This window comes from Podarcis muralis, chromosome 10 (genome assembly GCF_964188315.1).
Source record: "Podarcis muralis chromosome 10, rPodMur119.hap1.1, whole genome shotgun sequence".
Classification (NCBI taxonomy): Eukaryota; Metazoa; Chordata; class Lepidosauria; order Squamata; family Lacertidae; genus Podarcis; species Podarcis muralis.
Window position 1 is genome coordinate 31,542,923 of NC_135664.1, and position 12,239 is coordinate 31,555,161.

The window sequence follows — 12,239 nt, forward strand, 5'->3', positions numbered from 1 at the left end:
GGGTGGGTGGGTGGGGGGAGACGAGAAGAGCTAGTGTTTCGTGAACATCTCTCAGCACAGTCATTAGCTTTAATCAGTCATAAACTTTTAAAAAAAACAACCCACAACTATTCACAGTTAAATCAACACCCGTCAGATCCAGGCCGGCATAACACCGCCCTTCCACCAGCAAAGGTGACTTTTGTTGATGGTTCCATGCTAATTGGAACACCCATGTGATCCCACTTGCTTACTGCAGATACTTTTCTGCTTAGGGATGCGGGTGGCGCTGTGGTCTAAACCACTGAGCCTCTTGGGCTTGCTGACCAGAAGGTTGGCGGTTCAAATCCGCACAATGGGGTGAGCTCCCGTTGCTCTGTCCTAGCTCCTGCCTACTTAGCAGTTCGAAAGCACGCCAGTGCAAGTAAATAAATAGGTACCGCTGTGGCAGGAAGGTAAAGGGCGTTTCCATGCGCTCTGGTTTCTGTCACGGTGTTCCGTTGCGCCAGAAGCAGTTTAGTCATGTTGGCCACATGACCCGGAAAGCTGTCTGTGGACAAACGCCGGCTCCCTCGGCCTGAAAGCAAGATGAGTGCTGCACCCCATAGTTGCCTTTGACTGGACTTAACAGTCCAGAGGTCCTTTACCTTTTACCTTCCCTGCTTATGGAACATGGAAGAGGGCTAGACTTCTTTCTGTGGCATCCTGGTTCAATAAATTTGGGGTGTAGTGGGATCCAGTACTATGTATTTATTTATGACATTCACCTTGTACAATTATATAAGATGGAAGAATATGGGCTGGTAAAAACCTAGCTTTCAGTAAAGGACTGCTTATGAAGAAGATTCAGGAGTGATTTCCAAATGCTGAAAGCTGTATATGTAGAATGTATGTATTCTAAATGCACTTGGTCTTCTCATGGTTAACTCTTAATGGCCATTGCAACTCTACAGGAGAGAGGCCTTAACAGCAGCTCTTTCCGTTTCTCTTTTTATAGCTATGAAGGATCGTAGAATGTTTAGGATAATGAAATAATGCTAGTTGTCAGTCCACTTTAGAAGGTGGAAGAACAAATTTCCTGCGATATCCCTGAATAACAGGTGGCATTTCCTGATACATTGTTTGTGACCTTCAGATAAACTTTTATTTTGAGCTGACTTTGGAAAATTGGTATAGAGTCAAGGTTAATTCTTCAGAGTAAAAACAGCTAGAGAGATCCTCATATAGCTGTTCTGTGAAGCAGAGACAACTCTAGGGTTGCCATATTTGTTGAGCTTTTTAATTTTATTTTGAAAGATCTCAAAAAAGAGAGAAGTTTTGGAGCTATTTTTAAGAAAACTCGACAAAATCTACACTTCCGACATGTCTGGATTTTCCTGGACATTTAAGTGATTCCAGTCTGGACACTGACATTGTTTCCAATGGCCAAATCCTGGCAATGTCCGAGAAATTCCGGACATATGGCAACCCTATGTCCCCCTTGCATCAGGGCTAGCTGAAAATGCACTAAGCTTCCTTTTGAACTCGAAGGGGTGCGAATTTGAAAGGTCCTGAGTCTGTTTTTAATGGACAGACTAGGATCTAAAACCAGCTTCACAAGCATAGTGTTTTCAATAACTTTTCGTTGATGGAAAGAGGGTATACTTTTGTCCCTGCGTGCTAATGTTCACATTCTATGTTTGAAAAAAGTATGCAAGCTTATTCCTATTTCATGAGAACAGTACTCAAAAGAGAAGATGCTTACATTAGCTGGATTTCCTTTAGTGAGCACAGAATTACACACTTGATTATGGGCAGATGGCAATTGTGGAAATCGTTCACTGTCATAAGTTTCTTTTCTTTTGTTAAAAAAATTGTATTTATTTATGAAACGGACCCAATAGTCACTGAGTCACTTGATCTTTTCCCCAGTGGTCACTTTGCATTCCATATGAGTGAGCGCATAAAATACTCGTCTATTTAAACAGTGCCCCAGCCAACATATGTTCAAATTACATCCAGAGTCTACTTGAAAGCAGCCTCTATTTTTAACTTCCCTTTCGGGCATGTTGCACATAAAAATAATTAATTGTTCGAAGTTCAGTACAAGATAGCCCACTTTCACAAGAGATTTTTAAATCTGGTTTTGAATTTCCATTGTCTGCGCAATGACATCACACCAACCTGCATTATGCATGTTTAACAGTTAGACATTCCTAAGCTCTTTTGAAGTACCATGTGCACTGTATTCTCGTGAAGGGGTAGTTGTGCCCCCCAGGAGCAGACTGCAGATGCTTCTCCCTCGCCATGATAAAGATGATAATTGGCCACCAGGAGTGCACATAATATTCTGCACCCACCAAATCATTTTAATTAAATAACTACGTAAAGGTAAAGGGACCCCTGACCATTAGGTCCAGTCGTGGCCGACTCTGGGGTTGCGGTGCTCATCTCACTTTATTGGCCCAGGGAGCCGGCGTACAGCTTCTGGGTCATGTGGCCAGCATGACTAAGCCGCTTCTGGCGAACCTGAGCAGCGCACAGAAACGCCGTTTACCTTCCCGCCAGAGCGGTACCTATTTATCTACTTGCACTTTGACGTGCTTTCGAACTGCTAGGTTGGCAGGAGCAGGGACCGAGCAACGGGAGCTCACCCCGCCGCGGGGATTCGAACCGCTGACCTTCTGATCGGCAAGCCCTAGGCTCTGTGGTTTAACCCACAGCGCCACCCGCATCCCCCAAGTAACTACATATATAAGATCTAATCAGGTTAAAACTGGTTGCTTTCAATATTGCATGCAGTGTTACCTATGTGCATGTGCTGTGCATGTTTTTAAATGGGCAGAGAAATCCTGCCAGTGGGTCAGGGAAGATTTGATGTCACAGGAACTCAGATACCCAAAACTTTTCCCCTCTTGTTTTCCTTTCCCATTTTGTTTTGGATTTTTACAATGTCACTCCCATAGCTTCCAGTGAGAAGGGGCAAACCGTTTTGGGTGCAAAGCAGAACAGATGCTGTATCACTGAGCTATGGCTCACAGTTCAAAACATCTTAACTAGACCCTAGACATCCACTAAGAGTCAGTGCAGTTGTCATAACTGATGTGATAGGTTCCGCGTGCCCCATCCCAGTTATTTTTCTAGCTGTTGTATTTTGCATGGGTGGCAGTTTCTTCCAAGGGCAGCGCATGTAAAATGCATTGCAGCAATATTAACCAGAGCATGAATAACGTTGCCTCTCTCCATGAGTGGTTGTAGCTGGCACTCAAGCCTACAATGCTAAAAGGTGTTTCGTCTTACTAAGGCTGCTTAGGTTAGATATAATAGCACCTCCAGATTATGAACCTGGTCCTTCAAGGGGTCTGCAACCCCATCTAAAACAGACCAAACACCACCTTTCGTTCTCTTATTAGAACAGAGTTTGCTTGGTTATCTCTCTGTATGCAATGTGTTATTGAGCAGTATTGAAAACAACTAATAAGTTCAGTCTGCTTTATGCCAAATTCAGTTAAAGCAGAATGAGGCTCCATGTCAGTTTTGTAACAAATATTTGGTGTCAATTTATTCCCCACCTCCAGCTGGCCAAAATCCCTCTTACCCCTCTTCACAGAGAAGTGAAGGAGGGTGTGGTAAGTGCGGGCCATCCCAGGTGTCATCCATGAAGGGGGGGGTGACATCGCCGCCCCACCCCCTGGGATGCTAGCCCCGCCCGCTGGGCAGCTAGCCCTGCCCTGGGTGCACAGCACATGTGCTGCTCAGAGCAGCTAGCTCCACCTCTGCCCCTCTTATTCCCCTTTGATCTAGCATTGTTCTTTCATCCCCATTTCTCAATTGTTGGGTGCCATTCTAGAATGAAGTTCAAGAGACAACCTGGTGTTAACAACAGCACGTCTTTTCCAGAAGTGAGACCTTTTGCGCCATTATTTAGCCCCTATCCAGTCCCTGGATTCATTTTGAGGTGAGAACATGGGAGGATGGCAAACAGCTCCTGTTGCCTACAGCCGTCACTCATTCCATAGACCTCTTGCCTCTAGTCGAGCAACTAGTAGCAGATGGGGTTTGGCACTTGGGCTTTTAGTTGCTGACTCCGAGACTACTCTGTCTCTGAGTCTAGTTTGGCCATCATTGTAATAGGGTATATTGATAGACGAAACCATAAATTTTAATCGCCTGGAGTTTAGTTATAAGGCAGAGGGTATGGGACTTTCTGGAAAAAAGAGCAATTGGAATCTATACAAATAAAGTTTTAGTGCTTTGTTAGGTGTGCCATCAGGCACTCTTGCTCCTTTTGGGAACAGTAGTTGTTTTTATGCCTGTCAAGATAAATATTCTCATGGCAGTTATTACTTTCTGGAACAAGTGCTGAGTTACAACCGGATCAGCTGGGGACACTGCTGTGAAACTAAAATGTAGACTTTTGATATTGACTTTCAAAACACAAGGGATTGATCTTTGGGGCAGGTTTATAAATTAGTTAAAGACAGGTTGAAGGGGGAAATATGTGCATGAGTATAATGGATAATAATTTAGATGTGGTTGTATTCACCCTGCCAGCCTTATTTTAATGCATTGCAGTATTATCTTTTGAGATCTGCCTTTAAAGGCACTTATTGGAATGCAAGTCTTATTGAACACAGCGAGGCATATTTCTGAGTAAAATGCACAAGATTGGACAGTAATAGTTAACTTGAAAGGTTTTCGTGGCCTTTGGGTTTAAAACCAATGTCCCAACAACATTCAAAGGAAATGATATGTCTGAATCTGTGGAGCCAGGGCAATTGAAAAAGATTTGCCACAATGTGTTCCTTTGTGGAATCTGTAGGGAACCTCAGGAAAAGAGAACTGTGAATCAGTTAGCCTGAATGTCTAGTACTGTATTGATAAGATGCTTCTAAAGAAAGATAATTTATTGGCTATTCAAATGTTATATTTGGGGTTGCCGGATTTGCAGTGGGTTACAAAGAAGTGTGCAGAACTGGGAATATGTTGACGCCAATGCAATAAATTGTAAAGATCTTCTAATGTGTTTATATATGGCTCTCCTTGAGCTGGCCCCTTCATAAAACAGGCATATGCTTTCTTTAATATGGATGTAGCTGTTGCTAACCTGTTGGAAGTGGATTTAAACATTTTGCTCTGGGTTTTGAATGGAAACTTTCTCAGTTCATTTTTATTGCAATGACCAGTTTTTTGGTTAAACAGCACAGTTTTGATTTGGAATACAGTAGAAGCTGATAACGTCTAAAAATGCAACACATATCTCCACTATTAAAGAGGCTATAATTGGTGCCTCGTGAGCAGATGTCTGACACCCCCATTCTGTAGATGAAGGAACTTTATAACACTCTGATACAAACCAATTAGTTGAGCCTACAAGCTAATGCTTATGCAACATATTGTACACAGATGACAAGATCAGTTGTTCCCACACAAACTTAAAACACGTGGTCGCAAAAGGTGATGCCCTCGACTACAAGAAAAGAAGGTTGCTATCAGCAAAATAAAAAACTTTCAGATGTTGTTTCGTCTTTTAACTAATTAAATCTAGCCACAACAAATGCACTGATTAAATATCATGAAAACAAAAGAGAGTACAAGAAGGTGAGGTCCCCTGTAACTGAAAAAGTTATAGCTTTTTAACTAATAGGAAGATTCACAACTTTCAGTTGTGTTTCCCATTTATGAACCGCAATGTATATCAACTTGTGGGTGTTGTGTTGCATCTAGAATGCACTTTCTGCAAACATAAATGTACCACCTGTCTTACTGAAGGCTTTTGATTGAGTAAAGGGATCCCATCAGCAGTGGGGAGACAACTTTTTCTACTGCCCCCCTCTCCTTAGCCACACTGTTCTAGAAGGTCCTATAAACAATTGGAGGAGATTTGGACAAGGGGGCCCATGCCATATCAATTTTCAGCGTCAGGCAAAGATGGGCCTGATGGATGTTTGTATTGTGATTATGTTTTTAATATGCCTATATGTTTTTATTACAGTACAGTCGTACCTTGGCTCCCAAATGCCTTGGGAGTGAAACATTTCGGCTCCCGGACAGCCGAAAACCGGAAGTGAGTGTTCCAGTTTTCGAATGTTCTTTTGGAAGCCAAACGTCCTATGGGGCTTCCGCGGCATCTGATTGGCTGCAGGAGCTTCCTGCAGCCAATCGGAAGCCGCACTTTGGAAGTCGAACATTTCGGAAGTCGAACAGACTTCCAGAACGGATTCTGTTCAACTTCGGAGGTACGACTGTATTGTTTCTGGTTGTGAATCATTTCAGGACTTGATGTAGTAGGAAGCAATATGTAAATTCAATAAACCTAAACCTTTAATAATAAATCAGTCAGCGTAGACAATTCTGGGCCAGATGGACAAATAGCCTGGCCTGGTGTAAAGCAATTTTCTTGTGTTCCTAAGAGATTAGAAAATTAAAGTTTTTCTCTTCACTGGGCTCTTCTTCAGACAAAAACAGGGAGACTGTGGTACCTGACTAAGTTATACTCAGAGCAGCCCACTGAAATCAGTGGTTTTAAATCAGTCACACTTGTTGATTTTGGTGGGTTTATATTGCGACTTAGTTCGATACTGTCCGGAAGGCAAACTTTGTTAAGTCTAGATATATACATGGTGAAGAATATTAACAACGCAGATACTTTAGCCATTTTTGGAGGATACTTCTTTTAGCAAAATATAAATTAATGTAGCACTCTGGGGTTGTTATTTTTTGCTTTGAATCCTGTCTGATGATGGGAAGATGCAATTCTCAATGTGTCTCTGTTCTTTGGCTTGAATGAGAGAGTACAAGGAAAAATATAATTCCTTATGGGGTGTTCTGAACATTCCCAGCTTGGATAGGATCCATTCCACGTGGTGCAATAATGTATAGTTTACACATGAGGGCAATTGTACGTCACAGGTGTTCAACTAATGCTGGAAATCTGCTTAGGAAGAATTTTATTTGAACTGGCTAGAAAAAAAGATTATAAAGCATAGTAGTTATGGCAGTAGCAGCAGATGTACTGAACTTGTGCATCTTGGAGACCTGATAGGGTGCCTGTCTTCCAATTTTAATATTACACAATCCTTCGCAGAAAAATCAAGCAGATGTAGCTGAACTTTAAAAAAGAAGAGTTTCTTTTTTTAAAAAAAAGGTAGGTGTGTGTGTGTGTGTACATTTTGTAGGTTGCTTTGAGAAAGAGTGGGAAAGTGGTTTATAAATTTTAAGGATTCAATGACAGAATGCATAAATGAATATGAACATTATATTCCTATTGCTGCATATTACCTATAATATTCTGATTTTTATAAGATTATCAAAAGAAAAGACTTGTTTATCTTTTTAAAGGAGTAATATGGATGATCAAGAATAATATAATTTAGTAACTGAGTTTAACATGTTTGGTTTTTATTCATTTTGGGGGAAGCATTTTACAATCCGGTCTCTCTGATTCACTGGTGTAAGGCAGAATAGGCATCAAAACATAAGAGAATACTAGAAGCAGAAGTGGATGTTAGCTAGTAGTAAGACATTAATTGCATGAATCTTGCTCATTTTTGTTTCATCATGAATATGTCTATGAAATTACAGTTGTCCAGAAACAGAACAACCTTTCTGTGTGAACATCCTTCCTTTTGACAGAGAATGCCTGAAGCAAAAGAATGAGAAAGTTTAAGCAAATAAGGGGAAAGGATGGTAACAAGATACCAGAGTTTTTAGCTGCAGGTCTCCCAATTCGAGTGCAGCTCAGATTGCCAGTAACCAAAAATTATTACCATATGGGTGCTATTCCATTGTCCTATAGGACATTAAGAAGGTCAGCTAGGGCAACATCCTGACAGTGCTGATATGAGCTATTTAGTCAAATATGCAATGACCCATCCATCAAGGAATATTCTTCGTAATCTCAGTCTCTTAGGGATTGGTTCCTATCCTGATGGGTCTGGACAGTTAGCAACTCCAGTGAAGAAAAAGCCAATGTTTTTATTTTAAAATATGTCCCGTCCCCACCCTCCCGATTGTTTTAACTTGAAGATTTGGGGTTTAAAACCTAGAATCTTAAACCTGAGTTCTAACAAACGGGATCCTTCAACAAAACATTGCAGACAGTATTTGAAGCCTTAGTTCAGGGTTCTCAGCATTCCAACCACCCAACACGAGTTTTCTTCTCCCAATACTCAACAGCATTCTATGCTCACTTCTCATTGCTTTTATGTTGCTTTTCTCCATTTGCTGGGGTGGGGGTGGGGGGGCAGGGAAAGGGACTGAGATGGACACACCAACTCCAGCCTCATTAAATTATTCAATTGCTCTGTTGATCTGTCTAGGCAGCTCTCCTGTCCCTGAGGATATTTCAAAATAGCTTCTTTAGTGTGAACCAGGAAGTGACCTGTCAAATGTGATGGCTCTTTTATACACCACACCACACCCCCTGTTTCAGTCATTTTATTCCCACCCACCCCAGTCAACCAACATTCTATGCCACTGTGTTATTATGGGGCCTTTTTCCTTTTGTTTTTAATAACCCCCAAATTTTCTGGCCTTCTGCATACCTCAAAGCTCCCCTAAGTCTGTCAATCACTTCAATAACTCTCGTGATACATGGGTGATGTGGTTTTGACTACATAAGGACAAGTATCGGGAGACAAATTTATTTTAATACATCCTTACTAAAAAAATTTAACTATAAGCACATAATCAAAGCACATGAGGGGTGTTTATCCTAGTCTAGAATTTCTGTGAAAATTGCTAAATGCTAAAGTCATAGATTCAAGTCCAAGTTTTTAATGTTTGAAGTTTTGTTCTGTTTTTAGTGTTCTGTTGGAAGCCGCCCAGAGTGGCTGGGGAATTTTAATAATAAAATTATTATTAATAATAGTAATTTGCAGATATGGAATATGATGAGATAGGGAAGCAATCATAAATTGAAAAAATGTTTACGCTGTCTATTTTGTATGTTCTGATTTGAGCCGAGATTACAATGTCACCCCGTAGACCTAGATAATTATGTTTTGAATCAGAAAGAGTAATTTTATCAGATAGCTGAAATTTAGATTGAGCTAGTAAGTAATGAATCAATCTTTACACAAATGAGCTCCTTAACAAGAGAAGTCATGAAACTAACAGTGGCAAATTGCAGAGGTTTTACCACCATCTCAAAATGCCCAAGTGAAATATTCAGAGAGGGGCAATAGCTTGGTGTTAGAGCACTTCGCTGGTTAAGGACAATAGATCAGTTTCAGCTTTAATCCTCCGTACCTCCAGCTAGAGCCTCTCCAAGTGGAGAGCTGAGAGTCTGTGTTCTCCTTTCTCTTTTCACTGCCACAACATTTTCTACCTCTGGCAGTGGCTACCCAAACTCTAGCCCTGACTGGGATATTTAAATGCACACTTCAAACAGCAAATGAGTTGTGGGTAGCAGGTAAGTGGCTGGGGTGGGCCTTCTCACTGTACAATGAAAGATCCCTTATTTCAATATAATGTTTATATTGTTAGCCTGAACTTTGTAGGCAGAACTTTGCCCTGCTGAATATGCTTGTAACATCTTGGAAGTGTCAGCTGCCTGAATGGGCTTTTTGTGGGAATACATTTGAATTGGAAAAGAGTAATCCATCAAACCATATTTGAGGAGTGCTGCTGTTCCCCATAACCTTAGGAATAAAAAGTAATGCTTATATTGCAATTGGCTAAATAACATTGTACTCCCACAGTGCAACCCCCTGAGATTGTGTGGGTTTTCCTATAAAACTAGGTCCAGAAAAAGTCAAGAGAAGTCAGTTTAATAAACCCATAAATAACATTTGAATTATCCTACTAGTATCATTGGTATTAAATTCTACAAATGGAGCCAAGTAGAACGAAAAGGAAGAAAATAGTGTTTATTTATTTTTTAATGAAATTCCACAGATTCTTCATAGGTTACTATTGTTCAGGTTTATGAGTCTGTACAGAGTACTGTTAAATCTCCTTGACCAATATAAGGGTCAGATTTTAGGATGGATTCCAGCCACTCATAGCTCTCTGTGTTCACAGACATTAGGGTGGCTACTTAATTGCAAACATGAGGTGAAGAAGGCAGAAATCATGACCTTTTGTTCTAGAGACTAGGGGACATAATAAGGTAAAGGTAAAGGTACCCCTGCCCGTACGGGCCAGTCTTGCCAGACTCTAGGGTTGTGCGCCCATCTCACTCTATAGGCCGGGAGCCAGCGCTGTCCGCAGACACTTCCGGGTCACGTGGCCAGCGTGACAAGCTGCATCTGGCGAGCCAGCGCAGCACACAGAAACGCCGTTTACCTTCCCACTGGTAAGCGGTCCCTATTTATCTACTTGCACCTGGGAGTGCTTTCGAACTGCTAGGTTGGCAGGCGCTGGGACCGAACAACGGGAGCGCACCCCACCGCGGGGATTCGAACCGCCGACCATGCGATCGGCAAGTCCTAGGCGCTGAGGTTTTACCCACAGCGCCACCCGCGTCCCCAGGGGACATAATACTTTAGCACAAATGTCACAAACAGCCTGGTCCTATTAGCGGCCCCTGAGTCAGGTGCAGAAATAAAATTAATGGAGCTTTAAGACTTTCTTTCTTTCTTTCTTTCTTTCTTTCTTTCTTTCTCCATCCACTTCCCCACCTCCTTCTACTCATGTACAGTGTGAGGTGCAGCCATTGTCAGCTTGTGTTAAAAAGATTCTGGGTACACTGTCAACTCCAGTTGGTTTTAATTAGGAATGGATGGAATGGAACACTTAAGTTCTGAAACTGTTCAGGGACTTCCAACTTCCAGTTGGTTCCACCCTGGTGTAATTCCTGTTAGAAATCCAAATTTTAGAACATAAGTGGTATAAAGAAAATAGCTGTTTGGTTTGGAGTTTGTTTGTTGTTTTAAATTTTTTCCCACAAGTGTGTGTTATTGTATATAAAATAGATTTCGATCATATGCAAAGTAGCAGAGTAGCTTACAGCTAGGAAGCTAAGTAACTCTTCTAAGTGATTGATAGCTTCTTTGTAAAGACTATACATTGTCCAGACTCTTTATATTCAAAAGAACTTTATTTTCATAAACATAACTGAGAAGAATATATTTATAACCTCATCCTTATTCAAACATAACTAAATTCTCACTTGAATACTAATTTGAAGTCTTCTTACTTAGACTTAAAAGCAAAATGGCGTTGCAACTTGCACCAGAGTTTTTTTCCCACCTCACTCAGGTCTTACAGTTTTTACTTTCACCTCAGCAGTATTCTCTTTGTTCCTTACAGAGAGCACCTGCACAGGTTTCTCCCTATTAGCATTTGGGGAATCTTCCTCTGTCTGTTTCGCTTCAGACAGATCCCACTGACACAGCACTGTCCTCAGCAGTATACTTAGAAGCCTCTCTCAACAGCCATTCTCCCTCACAGACAGAGAGCAGTTAAAAACAACAGTTACTGGAATAACAGTCACAACATAATGGAATGCCTTTCTCGTGACTCACAGGCAGCCAGTCACATGAGAGCTACTGCCAGAGTGGGGGGGGGGGGAGAGCCATGTTAAAAGTACACAGTAATTCAACATAAGTAAATATTCCCATTTCAGAGAATTAAATCATTATCCTTAACAGTGTGCACTTGTGAGGATAGCTCCACCCAAGTCATTACGGAGATCGAAAGAGGCTCCAGTGTAAAAATGCCTGGTGGGACGAAAGTAATAACTCACTATTGAAGATCTTGGAGGCAAGAGGTTCTTCCACTGCAAGCTGCTTTTTGACACTTACATTTATTCATAATATGGTGATGATAATGGGTCAGCTTTACAGGTTGGTCATGAAGACAACTGTATCTGAAAAGCTTTCAGCAGTTTGCAAAAGGGTTGCTATTTATTATTTATTAAATATAACTACTGCCCTCCATCTGTGGATCACAGGGCAGTTTACAGAATAAAAACACCATGTTTCATATGGAGTCTGTGAACAGTCCAATATCTGGAGAAAGGTTTGCTTTCTCCAACATTTGATAACTCCCCAAAAGAAGTTGGCATGAAAGGATGATTAGTCACAAGGCAAACTCCAGGGGCCACCTCCATAGTCAGAGGTCCTCCAGACTGTCACTGTTTTACAGAAGGATTCAAGCGCATACCGGAAATTCAGGTTTGCACATTTAAAGTAGATTAAAAGGCTCTGCTCCTAGCACAAGTCCACTTCAGAAAAAGAAACAGATTTATGTATTTATTTATTTGGGAAAGTGATGCAGAAATGATTTGAAAAGAGTGGGATGGATGAATGGCTATCAGGAAGATGTGTCAACAC

At 41.2% G+C, this 12,239-nt stretch overlaps 1 protein-coding gene across 3 annotated transcripts in view; it reads left to right on the forward strand.

Annotated features, from left to right (window-relative positions):
- The window catches only part of HMGA2 (high mobility group AT-hook 2), a 132,568-nt gene that overhangs the window by 96,298 nt on the left and 24,031 nt on the right, over nucleotides 1-12,239 (forward strand). The window contains exon 4 of one of the 3 annotated variants that reach the window (XM_028747339.2): nucleotides 5,954-6,025. The exons of the other annotated variants lie outside the window; for them this stretch is intronic. Within the exon in view, the coding sequence (XP_028603172.2) occupies nucleotides 5,954-6,025 (72 nt within the window). The remainder of the gene's footprint in view (nucleotides 1-5,953; nucleotides 6,026-12,239) is intronic. 3 annotated transcript variants of the gene reach the window in all.